The sequence below is a fragment of the Sinocyclocheilus rhinocerous genome, unplaced genomic scaffold, assembly GCF_001515625.1.
Source record: "Sinocyclocheilus rhinocerous isolate Xijiao unplaced genomic scaffold, SAMN03320098_v1.1 scaffold533, whole genome shotgun sequence".
In the NCBI taxonomy this organism is placed as follows: domain Eukaryota; kingdom Metazoa; phylum Chordata; class Actinopteri; order Cypriniformes; family Cyprinidae; genus Sinocyclocheilus; species Sinocyclocheilus rhinocerous.
This window is the reverse complement of record NW_015642843.1, coordinates 444,415-457,756: the sequence shown is the minus strand read 5'-3', so window position 1 is coordinate 457,756 and position 13,342 is coordinate 444,415. Positions and strand designations below refer to the sequence as shown.

Here is a 13,342-nt window from a genome sequence, read left to right as displayed (position 1 = left end):
CATACGACAGCCTGATCCTCCCTCATGAGGCCCCGAGACACCTGATTTGCGGGAAAAACCTCTGAAACAAGAACGGATACTAAAATCAGGCATGCCAGCACCAAACACAGAGTGGGGACTTGGATGTCAACACGTGGAGCTGAAAGAATAATAATTATTAGCCGGGCAGACTAGTGTTTGGTAGCATGAAGCGCCAAAAACCATAGCGCACAACAAATGTCAGCTGTGGAGTCCGTAGTTAAAAACAGTCACATGAACTCCGGAGCGGGAATCAGATTTGACTAACCACCTGACTCACGAGGCGCTCTTCTGATAAACGCACGCGGTCGGGGAAGAGAGCGAGAGAGAAGGGGATTCATTCCGTTCTCTCACTCTCTGTACACTCGGGCTCATCGCCGTCACCCCAAGCGTCGAGCTCGTGCGGCGCCTCAGCAACCGCAGAACTGGAACAGCGGGGGTTGAACGAACATCTCTCCTTCCTCAGAAAGAGAGCGAGCCCAGAGCGCAACTTACTCACAAACACAGATATCACGGATACAACAATAGATAAAGGCCGCAAAGCTTCCTACCTGTTTCCTCGTGAGTCTGTGTAACATGCATCCATACATACCGGAAAACTCATTGTGTCCGACCTTAGAGGAGTAAACTTTTACACTGCTCTATATAAATAGATGGCTTAGAACACAAGAATCTCTTTCCGACGGGCAACAGATGATTCGCTCCCTGAAGGAATTAAAATCTGATGAAATGCTAAGTGCTATTGTCCAATAAATTGGCGTGATGGTATAAGGGCTTCAGACCTTCGTCACACCGGAGGTGTGCTTTGATCATCTTACTGAATATGATCCAGATGTAGTATTTGCTAAAAATGCGATTTTCTCAGCTTTTTACTCAAAATGTTGCTTTTTTTATGAAACCTGCCTACATTTAGTGATGGGAGAAACAAAGCTTTTCGAAGCATTGAAGCAATTGAACCAATTGCTTCGAAAAATGATTCAATGTTTTGAATTGCTGAATGCTGGCGACACCTGCAGGTGAAAACGTTGTAAAAGCATCAAGAACTCAGACCAAACTTCCAAAACAAATGGAAATGTTTATATTATTTCTTAGCAGTTCTCACGTTGGCTACGTAAACTTTGCATCGTTTTAAGGTTATAAAATAAAACTTAATTGAAAATCGGTAAAGTTACTCACTCTGATTGCTGTCCATGTCGTCCATCTTTAGTGATCCAATTCGGTAGGTGGCGCTGTTACAAAAGAATAGGGTCCTAGAACTGCGGTCCTAGAAGTGCGGTCCTGAAACTGCAGCCTCCGGTTGTGCAGGAACATACTATTGGATAGCTGAGGAGCGGACCCAGTGAGAGCTTGATGGGGCGATATTCATACAACAAAATATTCTGGGGGCAATGAAATTTGAGTGAAAATCATCAAAAATGCTGGAGGTGGCTGGCGACTTCAAAAACGTTGGAGGGGAAAGAGTTCAAGTCATTTTATTACCCTACTGGGAGAAAATACTTAGACTAGCCTTAGTCTTAGCTGGTCTCCCAGCCTGGCCAGCATGGTTTGGGTTGTTTTTTTCAACAGGGGAAGAATAAATTACATGTGAAAAATAGTACACTGAGCATGTAAACTGACCTGCTGGCGACTGTTGTGTGTGAATTTAAGGAGTAGCAGTCAGTTTTGGAAAGCTGAGCAGGAGGTCGTCCAGTAGAGCACGTGCTGCTGTCAGCTCGGCCGTAGTTAGCGCCGTGAATGCGTATGACAGTCCCATGCTCTGAAAACATCAATTCAATATTTTACAGTCTCTGGGATGCAAAAAAAAAGTCATCGTATAATACAATTTTGGGGATTTTGGCAAACTGTAATGCATTAACTGAAATGTTAAAAATAAGCAACAATCAATTAAGAACAGAATACACACCACAGGTCAGGGCACTCGTCTCATGTTCACAGACCAAACTTGAACCTTCAGTAAACAGAGTGATAATTTAAAGCAGTTTAAAAAATATAAATATAAAATAAATGTGAAACAGGCTTAAGTGAGTAATGGTTTATTTATATGTGCTTTGCCTTATGAAAAAGAGCTGTGCATAATTGTATTGAATGTGCACTTGTAGTATTTACTTGTAGTGTAAAAAGAGTAATTTAATGTAATTTAAATCTTAAAAGTGTATTTAAAAAAACGTATTTGTAGATAATATAATATAAATAAAATATAAGGCCACTTAACACTCTCTTAATACTCTCATGACTGTTTCTTAACACAAGTATAAATTTCATAAGTGCACTGTGTAATGTCAAATTATTTTTGTTGTAAAAGTACATTTTATATCATTTTGGAAAGTCCACCCAATTGGCCCAACAAATGGTGGCTGAAGGTTTCCTGCATGTTTGGTCTTTTCGATAAGCAAAGTAATTTCAATTAAACTCTAATCTCTAACTCTAACCTTGAATTTTCTCCAGGTATGGAGAAAACCTCTGATCATGACCTATATATATACCTATAGGTCTCCTAGCCTGGCCAGCATGGTTTGGGTTGTTTTTTCAACGGAAAGACTAAATTACATGTGAAAATTTGTACATTGAGCATGTAAACTGACGTGCTAGCGACTACTGTGTCTGAAAACTGGGCATCATGCACTAAACGACTGAAGATCACACACTACCAGACTTTAAATTCCTTCCGATCACAGCAAACTCACACAGAAATGTGTGCACTGTTGCTAGGAGACGCATGACAAATGAAAATAATGTATGTTTTAAAATCTAAGCTGACCAACATTACTTTCTCTGATAGTAGTTTGAGACATTTCACGTGATACAAAAAGGAGTTAGTGTTCATTTTAATCAATAATGAAATCTATGGCAAAAAAAATGTTTGTCAACGAGCTTTTTTCCCATGACTAAAATGAGACAATGACAAGATGACAATAGGGTCATTAAACGATAACTGTGACTATATCAACATGCAATATCGTTGATGATAAAATACATAACTAAAATGTATTTATGTTTGCAATTGCCAGATATCAAGGGCCCTATTTTAACGATCTAAGAGCATGGTCTAAAGCACAAGGCGCAGGTGCATTTAAGGCGTGTCTGGATTCAAGAGAGAATCACGATGCCTTCCGAAAATCTCAGAATCGATGCAGAATCATTTCTTGATTCACGATGCATCGATTTATTGTCCTAGCCCTCATATATATATATATATATATATATATATATATACACACAGTATATATAGCTTGTGTGTGTGTGTGTGTTTGTATAATAAATAGCCTACAATAAATCAGTACACTACATGAGGCAAAACAAACCATGTGTATGAGTTGACATTTTGTTGCTTATTGGTGAAAGTGCAATACTTCTAATGAAATGTAAAAATTAATTTCTCAAATGACAACAATCACTGCGATTATAATTTTGAGCAAAATTTGTATCAGATTAACCATTATACAGCATGACGAAAATGTGACTTAAGTTTTCATTAAAACTAGACTTTAATTCTCAGACATTTCTTCAGCTAATACTTGACTAAACAAAAACAGGACCAAGTTGACTAAATGTGATAAAAACTCAAAAGTATATTTGACACAGGACTAAGACTACAGACTAAATTAAACAATAGCTGACAAAATGAACACTATATCACTGGCATTCATGTGGAACAATATATTTAGCAATTTACAATTCTGAGTGAACTAAGTGAAGGAAAGGATGGGCAAATGGAAGGAAATGGTGGAGAAGGAACAAATGTGAAGGAAGGACAGGTGAGAAAGAAGGACTCCCACATCTTCACTCAGTGAGATGTGGAAATAGATGTCTGTATGTTAACACACTGATTGTATTGTCCGAATTTCAGGAGATCAAAGTGTCTGAGGTTCTTCCACCCTTAAAACTTTAATCATATTTCAAAGACAACAGAAGTAATTATGCAGTTACATATAATGATGTACTTACATCCTACTTAAGTGGTTCAAAAAAGCACTTTTTAAGTTCTACTAATTGTATTTCAAATAAATGTATACATTTTCATTTTATTGAAATTAGCATGGAATTAAATGTCCAAAAACATTACATTAAGTTCCCAGTATATTCTTTTAAAGTATATTATAACCACAATAAGTACTCTTTTAAAAAATATGCTAAAGTGTACTTTTTTTTCTCGCAAGGGTTGCTTGCAGGTGAGAAAAAACTTTTGAACTTTGACTAATGTGTTTCAAAAGTCTCTTAAATCTCAATATTCTAAACACACTTCCTGAAAATAACAGAATGAATTGAGTATCAAACAGGATGATAAATACTCACGAATTCCATGCGGGAGGCAAAAATAAGAGATTGCAAGATACTTGTATGTGCCAAAGCAGGGATCAGTGAAGATCATATGCGTTGCATACACCTCACACTTTTCCAGGCCATTGCAGCTTTACATGTCAAAAAAAGGAAGACTTACATTACTCATTGCATCTTTATCCCAGCGAACAAAAATGTGTTATAGGAACATTATTAAGCAACGTTTCTGAATGCTCTCTGAATGTTTTAAAAACATTTTCTTAGTTATGCAAAAGTTAAAGAAAACATTAAGAGACTGTTCCATTTGATCATGGGAATGTGACTATTGAACGTTCTCTAAACAAGTAATAAGTAGTAATGTTTTAAAAAGGTTAGACTAATGTCCTACTAAAACATTTTAGAAAAAACATTCCATGGACATTTTATAAATGTGTTTTTAATACAATAGGCTACATTTTGAAAATGTTATTAAAGACTAGACTTCAAACTTCAAACATTCTACTGGAAGAACGTTCGTTAACTTGTTTGTTAACTGAGAGAACCTTACAGAAAATTCCCTGTTAGCTGCAGACGGTATTTAAAGAAGATCATGAACTTTAAAACAATTAATTTATCTACCTTTTCGACACAAAATTCAGTGCATTGGGTGAAAAACAGTTGGTGTTTTGGAGCTGTTCAGATGGACGTCCTTGAGAGCAGGTGATTTTATCTGTACGTCCATAGTTTGCAGTATTTATCTGAGTCTTACCATTTTCTACATGGGGATAAAACAATTGTATTTCTTAAATGAATCCATGTGATCTGATTTCTTGAAACAAAGTAAGAGATATGGAAAAATCACTCACTACATTTCAAATAACCGTATCCACCATGACAAGTCACACTTGTTTCTGGAAGATGATGGAGGATATAAGACAGTTATACAGAGAAGGAAATGATAAAGAGCTGGAATTGGAGGAAGAGAGAGAAAAAGTCCAAACCTGCTGGGATGCAAATGTAGTTGGTAGTGTAGTACTTGTAGGTGCCAAAACATGGATCTGGTGTGGAGAGTCCTTGAGTGTTTAACCCACACGCTCTCAGTCCATTACACCTGTTTAAAGATAAAGACATATGCAAGTAAACCAGCAACATACTCATAATTCTATCTACTGTATTTCCTCTTACCGTTTATAGATCACAGGGACATTTATTGAACACCAAGTATTAGATATTTGACTTTGTGGTCGTCCAAAGCTGCAAATTTGGCTGCTTGTGCGGCCATATGTTGCTGATTGTACACTGATCACACCAGTATCTGAACAGAAGAAAAATATCATTTGACAATGGATTACTGTTCACAACAATAACAATAGTATATATAAATAAATAACTTTAGACACAACAACATCTTACCACAACTGAGATGCTGTACAAAGCCATCACATGTAACTACAGTCTCTGAAAAATTAAAGAGTGCAGCTTCAAGATATTATTTGTCATTTGTAACAAGGTGTGATTGACAAACTATAAGGATAAAAACAATAAAGTCAAAATAGGAAAATACTAAATCTGACAGATTTACATATAAGGCTGAAAATAAAAAGAAAAAAAGAAGGAAAAAAAACACTAGTTCAAAACACATACAAAGTTCTTACAAATGTACTTATTGTATTTATGGTGGTTTAATGTACTCTTTTATTATAAAACTCCGGAATTGTTCATTCATAAATATCATTATGTTTTGGGGGAGTTGCACCACATGACATACATAACCTGAACTAACCTAATAATGTTAATAAGAATAATAAAAACATACAATAGTGACATATTCACACCACAACCCACCCAAATAAACAACAACTATGAAATTTAAAGCTGGACAATTCAGTCAAGTAATCTTTGCTTAACTGCTGATTGTTGATGTGGTTCATGGATAATGAAATACCTGCAGATATCAGCAATCTGGAGTTCAGAAGCACCACTGTAAGACAACAACAGAAGATACATGATTAAAATCCCTGTGCAATGCTAATCTTAAAGTCATTCACATTGTTCTCAACCCTAAATTTAACCCAAATGTCTAAAAGTGCAACTATACAATAGTGTCCACTGAGCGTCTGATTTTGCAATTTAATCAGATGAAAGAAATTTACAGGTAAGCAGGAGGACACTGAGAGAGAACATGGTTCTGCTGTCACAGTCAAAGGTGTAGATGTAGCCTCTGATGAGCTGATCCATATTTATATGGTCTGTTTTCTGATTACTCAATCAGATAAGAATCTTAAACTCTTAAACTTATTTGGAAAGTAAAGACATCTGTGTAAAAAATTTGATGTTGAGCAAACACTTCCTATTATAATAGGAACTTACTTGATCATTTCTCAATAGTGCAAATATTTTCACATCACATATTTCACAGTGCATATTTTTTCCATTAAATTAAACTCACCTGAAAGTAAATGAGGCAATTACATATAAGATTTTATAGAGTCTGTCCCTCCAACAGAGATGAAGTCGGGTCTTGAATCTTGTACAAACTCCCGTTCGGGATGTTGATGCAGAGGCCAATTTTCACGTGTTCCACCAAGATTGGTTTACAGCGATTGACCTGAAGGATGCATACTTCACATCTCAATTTTGCCTCAACACAGATGCCCTGGGGTGCGTTTCCCAAAAGCAACTATGGTCACAAGTTCCGTCATTACCAGTAGAGTTCAATGGAACTTATACGACCATAGCTAACAATGCTTTTGGGAAACACACCCTGGACTGCACATGGAGCTTAGGAGCTCCGATCAGCTCTTGTTTTCATTGGAGGTCAGCAGAAGGTAAAGGCTGTCTCCAAGCAGAGGATGGCTGTACCAAAAACAGAAACAAAATGATGTTCACTCTTTTTTTGTTGTTGTTGTAAAAAACAAAAACAGCAGCAGTGACCCTCTTTGCGGTGAGTGTTTTTTCAATCCCGTTTTCGGTATGAAAGATTATCTGGCTCACACGAAGCGCTGGGTAGGTTGCGACTTGGGATGCCAGTTGTTACTTGGCATGCGAGAGCTTTCCAACACCTGTATCCCCAACTCGCATGACACATTTCAGCGGTTGTGGCACTTTCCATAGGGATCCCATGCGTCAGTATGTCAACATAATGTCGAACGTGACTGACTGAAAGGGAATGTCTCGATTACGTATGGAACCCTCATCTGCCACAACCTTGAACTACCTCACTGAGTGGTTGAGACATGGTCTTGGCTCCTCAGAACAAACTTGAATGAGTGGATGCATGCCGCCATCTGAGGGTGTTTTCACACTGGTTCGTTTGAGCCTTCCAAACACTCTCAGAGCAGTTCAGCTCATATGTGAACAAGCAAAGTTGACCCAAAAGTGAACCGTACTCATTTGTGGTTCAATTTCCTCTTGATTTGTGAAAGCAATTTGGTCCCAGTTTGTATGGACCAACATAACAGCTTGAAGTTGACCTAAGCAGTTTACTATTTGTATAGGTTTCTTTTTTGTAAAGCCTGTATGTATAGTTTATGTATATATATTACTATATGTATAGTTTATGTTTATTATTATATTATTTTCAGATGTAGGCCTAAATATTTCAGTCTCGTTACATTTATCAAACAAACAAACAAACAAACTGTTAACTTTAACAATACAAAACAATTCTGTTGTCATTGATGTAATCTACAGCTAGCTGTGCATTCAATGATAGAACCACCCGATGCGCAGCGGAGATCTAGCATTCTTTTTTATACTACTCAGAGGTGATTGGGGCTCCCAAATGAGACCCCATACGTCAGTATGTCTATGTAACATCTCCATTTCCTGATACGTAACCGAGACATTGTAGCTCTGGTAAGCTGATCAGTATCCATACAGTCTTTTGTCTGATCTGTCATTCAGATTTTATAAAGCACCTTTGGTTTTCCCCATATATTCTTAAATTCATTTAATACAGAATGTTCTTGTAGAATGTACATGAATTGAATAAAGAGAATCCTTCCTTTTATCACTGATAGTGTTAAAAGCTGTAAGTTTCATTCACTAACTGATCACAGTATATTGAGTTAAAACTGACATTTAGGCCCTTGTCTGTTCACAGAATCTATTTTACTTTTGTACACATTAGTTTTACCTGAATGTTCAGGTTAAATCCTACAGAACTGCCATATTGAATGTTTTAACTTTGCTATTTTACATTGTTCATTTACCTCACTGAATAGGGAGTTACATGTCATTTACAATTTTTACACTCCTATGCACAAATAATACAGGTTGTGTCAGGTTGAGACTTCACATGGTCTGCATGTGCATTTTAAATTGTTTATTTAATAGTTTAATTCTAAATCTAAAATAGTAATAAAATGTAAAAACTTATAGGTAAATATGATGACACTGAGGGAGATCATGTTGTAAAAGGCAGAAATGTTGCTTCTGAAATTGAGTCCATCCATATTTATACAACTTGCTGTCTGACTTTTGTCACATCACCGCCGACCTCCCGCCGACCCACAGCACCCAATGGGACGAATAAAGGGAGCTTTGTTACATCTGAATCCACACAAGCACACATCAGCTGCATAATTTACACAAACACATTTATATGTGTTTTGTCTAAAAGTGCTGCATGTATCTGTTTACCTGTTTCTTTCACTACCTGTTCCCACCATGTCTAGGTTGTAGTAACGTCTTTGGTACATCCAGTTTGAGCTCTTTTTGAACTTCATTACTCTCTTCCTGTTGTGTCATAAGCTGTGAAAGAGAGCAAAACAAGACGTTTCCTGATTTCCACAATCAGATGAATTTGCAGAATTTATGTGGAAACTCATTGCTGTTATTTCTAAACATTTGTGTGTTTGAACTCTGTTAAATTATTCAATTGTAACTGCATGATTTCACATGTTGAATCATTGTTGAGAATTCTAGTTCACTCAGACTCTATCATCATTCTTTCAGGACTAAGAAAGCAGGTTTACTTTTCCAAGTCCACAAAAATGTCCTCATTTTTTGGCAGTCTGGTCAGATGAGTAAACAAGCAGATCACGTTTGATTGTTTTTTAACAACATCAGATTAAAAGCACTGCATCCCACATATATGGGATTAAAGGCTTTGTGATTTCTTTGCCCAGTAAATGGTTAAACCCCTCTCATGCGTTATTTTGTACCTATATCACTTATACAGTCAGGTCCATATATATTTGGACACTGACACAATTTTCATAAATTTGGCTCTGTATGCCACCAGAATAGAATTCAAATGAAACAATCAAGATGAAATTGAAGTGCAGACTTTAAGCTTTAATTAAAGGGGCTGAACAAAAGTATAACACAAAATGCTTAGGAATTGCAACCATTTAGGGCTAGGTTTTGACACAAATTTCACGATTCAATTCGATTCTCATTCACAAGCTTTCGATTCGATTCGATTCAATTCAATATCGATTATTTTGGATATGTATCAGGTACAGTACATGCCAAATTTTCTCAAGAAAAAAAAATCTCTCAACTAATGCTGTAAAATATACATGAGAGTCAGTTGGTACTACATTACTATAATATTGAAGGTTAAAATTGACTGATTTGTAAGCTAACGTTATAGCCTACAACCGCTAAAATTACACTTAATTAAGTTTTTAAAACAATAAAGTTACAATTACATAATAATATTTCTACTTCAATTCATTTTTTTTTTATATAAACATTTAAATGGTGGCTGTCATAAAAAATTGATGGATTTATTCAAACATTAATTAAACATAAGAACAGTAAAAATGATCATGAATATGTTATATGGTGCATATATTTAGCAAAATACCCCTCTCTACAGTTTATCTTTCTATCTGACTAATGAGTTTATGGTCACCGAATATGTTTTTTGATCTGTCACTCCACATTAAACAGCGCCAAAACGGCGTTTATTGTTTGAATACTGCAATACAATGGACAGAATTTTAAATCTGACATATTAAAAGCACCAAAGCACAATGCTTATTGCGATATATTGGATGGGAAGTGCCTTTCAATGTTCCGTCCATTAACTGAAAACAGGCTACACTAATCGATTCTTGGGATTTAAAGATGCAAGATTTAAAAAAAAACAGCATGAAATGTAATTTAACAGTAATAAACTGTAATTAATTTATAGCAACAAACTGTAGAATGAACAGTAACATGCTGGCAACCAGAGCTGCCAGTAGATTACCGTTAATTCAAGGAAAAAATATACTGTGAAACATAACAGTCAGATTTACCAAACAAAACAAGTTAATTTCACTAAAATATTAGTGAATGTTCATAGAAAACAGTTATACAAAGTCATTAACTCATAAGGAGAGTAAATATTAATCCGAACTTTTATTTTTTATTAATGTGTTTTTGCTCAAGAGAGATCTGTTTAATGTAGTTTTGTGGGTCACCATTGTGCTGGAGAGTAGAGCCTGTGCTTCAGTCAATGATGAGCCACAAACACTGATGTTCTGCTGCTTTTTTTTTTTTTTTTAACCCTTTCATGCATGAATTATTAAATCACAAAGTAAGATTATTTTTAAATGTTTGGTTATACTTTTAAACAAGTGAAAAATCATGCTAATAACTATTTTTTTTCCGTTTTATTTGGAGGGAGTTACATATCTGTCCACTGTAGTGAACACCGTGCATCAAAGGTATAAAAAGTGAATCAATAGAATGTAATGTGTGGTTTTAAAAAAACTTTTTTTTTAAAACATTTACTACAAGAAAATGGTATGAATACACATAAGAACATTAAATAACAACAAGCTGTGTCATGACAGCACAGAAAAGTGAAGTGTAACAAACAAAAGGTAAGAGTGTGTCTACGGGACAGGGCTGTGTGGGGTGGGGTGGGGATGGTGGGCTGTTCATACACATGTGAGCACAAATACAAACACACACAAGCACACACACGTACATAAGTGACCTCCCTTGTCCTGTTTGACTGCTACGCTGATCTAACCACTGACCGATTCAACAGCAACAGCAGCAGTGCTGATCACGACACTTAAAAAATGATCACAGACACCTGTCATCATGCAATGACAGCCACCCCTCACGTAAATCAGAAATTGGGAACAACTGATCGAGGAAGGCTGCGGTATCCTCTGCCGGCTGGTCTCTTGTGCTAATGCCAATTCCCTTCCCTAGTGCGTGAGAAAACATGCAGTCTACCTGAGATGTGATCAATAAGGAAGTTGTCTTTCACTATTGTAGTGTTGTTAAATAGAGAAAAACATTTTACATTTAAGTAACTTCTAGCTTATTCTTAAACTTGGACCTTATTCTTGAAAAATATTTTTTCATATACTTATATACAGTATGTCCCTTATTCTGTCCCTTATAAACCACAATTGTCCTGTATTTTCCTTTTTTGAAGTTGGCAAACCTAAAACACACACACACACACACACACACACGTTATATTGGTGGTTTACGAGGACTCTCCATATAGGCCTAATGGTTTTTATACTGTACAAACTGTATTTTCTATTGTCCTACACCTAAACCTACCCCTTACAGGAAACTTTCTGCATTTTTAGATAAAAAAAACAACAACTATTTAATATGTTTTTTTTTAAGCCTTTTAAATTACAGGGACATAAGTAGTGTCATGAAAACCACCTTCACATTGTAATACTGTACCCATGTCATTATACAAATTTGCGTCCCCATAAACCACCCAAACCAGTGCACACACACACACACACACACACACACACACATGTCTGGTTTGCTATCCTTGTGGGGACTCTCCATAAGCATACTGGTTTTTATACTGTACAAACCGTATATTCTATCGCCAGGGGCCAGTGCCCCCCTGTCAACAAGCTTGGCCCCCCCTACATTTGGAATCATATCACACCAAACAATTTTGGGTGAAATGCGCAGTTTGTCCTGTAAACTATATATAAAAAAAGAAAAACATCTCCAGCTGCTAAATTCAAATCTGCGTTCGCTGGCTGGCACAGAGCCAGAGACACACGCGTTTTTAAAGCGCTGCGCATTATAACAAATCACATACGATTCTGTTGAGCTTATGAATGCAATGACCAATCAGAGGCGTTCAGATGAGTCACCGCTTAAACACGCTGTTTCGTCACCGCGCGCGCTGGCTGACTGAATTCTCTGACTAATTCTCTCATCAGAAACAACAAAGTGAAGATGTAGGAATGTAAGTAAGATATTAATTTCACAGTGTAAACAGCGTTAGAGATTATTTTGGGAGTTTTTGAGAGTGCTTGAACTCGCTGCACTGAAGGGAAAATGTTCTTTGATAATGTAAAGGTTCTTTGCTCTCTTTTTATGAAAGTGTTACAGGCTAATTAGTAACTTACAGTGTTTTTATTAAATTCACATTAAATACAAAGTCAGTCGTATTAAAAATATTTTATGGTATGACACCCATATCTGGTACTTAAGTAAAAAGACGGATTTGTATGCAAGTTACAGTAATAGAGTATACTACTTTGCCCATCGCCCATTATAGATCAACTAACATGATCTTTAAAGGTGCAAAATGCATTTACTTACACATATTTGAGAATCGAGATATTTCATGATATATTTTGTGAATATTTCGAAAAAAAAAAAAATAATAATAATAAAACGTTTCCCTGCTGAAAAAAAAACAATAGACACCATTACAAAATTTTTACTGGTTATAATTGGGACTTGTATTGGTTTTACTGGAAACTGTAATGGACCCTGTTGGTCTCTACTGGTAATTGGTTGCCTTCTATTTGTGGCTTGTTAAAACCAATAAATCCTAATGGAATATGTCCCAAAACACACTACAGAAAACCATTTTTTAAAATGGTTTTAATGGTTAAAAGTTGATGGTTTTTAATGTTTGTAATGGTTATTTGTAGTGTAAACCATGTGATGGTTTTATTGTATTTTTTTTCAGTAGGGTCACAAGGCTACATCAGTTATACAATGGTATTGTGGCTGCTGTGTGTCACATGACAAGCATGAGAGCTTCACTTGTGCCCCCTCAAAAATAATGAGTGCATGATGCCCCTGACACTACAATACAAAATTATTTGTCAAA

At 36.1% G+C, this 13,342-nt stretch overlaps 1 protein-coding gene across 1 annotated transcript in view; it reads right to left on the bottom strand.

The window, feature by feature from the left end:
- LOC107756827 (L-rhamnose-binding lectin CSL2-like) overlaps window positions 1-6,476 on the bottom strand; it is an 8,602-nt gene extending 2,126 nt beyond the window's left edge. The window contains exons 1-10 of the mRNA XM_016574115.1: window positions 6,429-6,476; window positions 6,221-6,256; window positions 5,689-5,733; window positions 5,461-5,590; window positions 5,277-5,386; window positions 5,142-5,186; window positions 4,915-5,050; window positions 4,312-4,427; window positions 1,922-1,966; window positions 1,636-1,774 (exon numbers count right to left, since the gene is read on the bottom strand). Of these exons, the coding sequence (XP_016429601.1) occupies window positions 1,636-1,774; window positions 1,922-1,966; window positions 4,312-4,427; window positions 4,915-5,050; window positions 5,142-5,186; window positions 5,277-5,386; window positions 5,461-5,590; window positions 5,689-5,733; window positions 6,221-6,256; window positions 6,429-6,459 (833 nt within the window). The 5' untranslated portion in view covers window positions 6,460-6,476. The remainder of the gene's footprint in view (window positions 1-1,635; window positions 1,775-1,921; window positions 1,967-4,311; window positions 4,428-4,914; window positions 5,051-5,141; window positions 5,187-5,276; window positions 5,387-5,460; window positions 5,591-5,688; window positions 5,734-6,220; window positions 6,257-6,428) is intronic.
- Window positions 6,477-13,342: the final 6,866 nt, after the last annotated feature.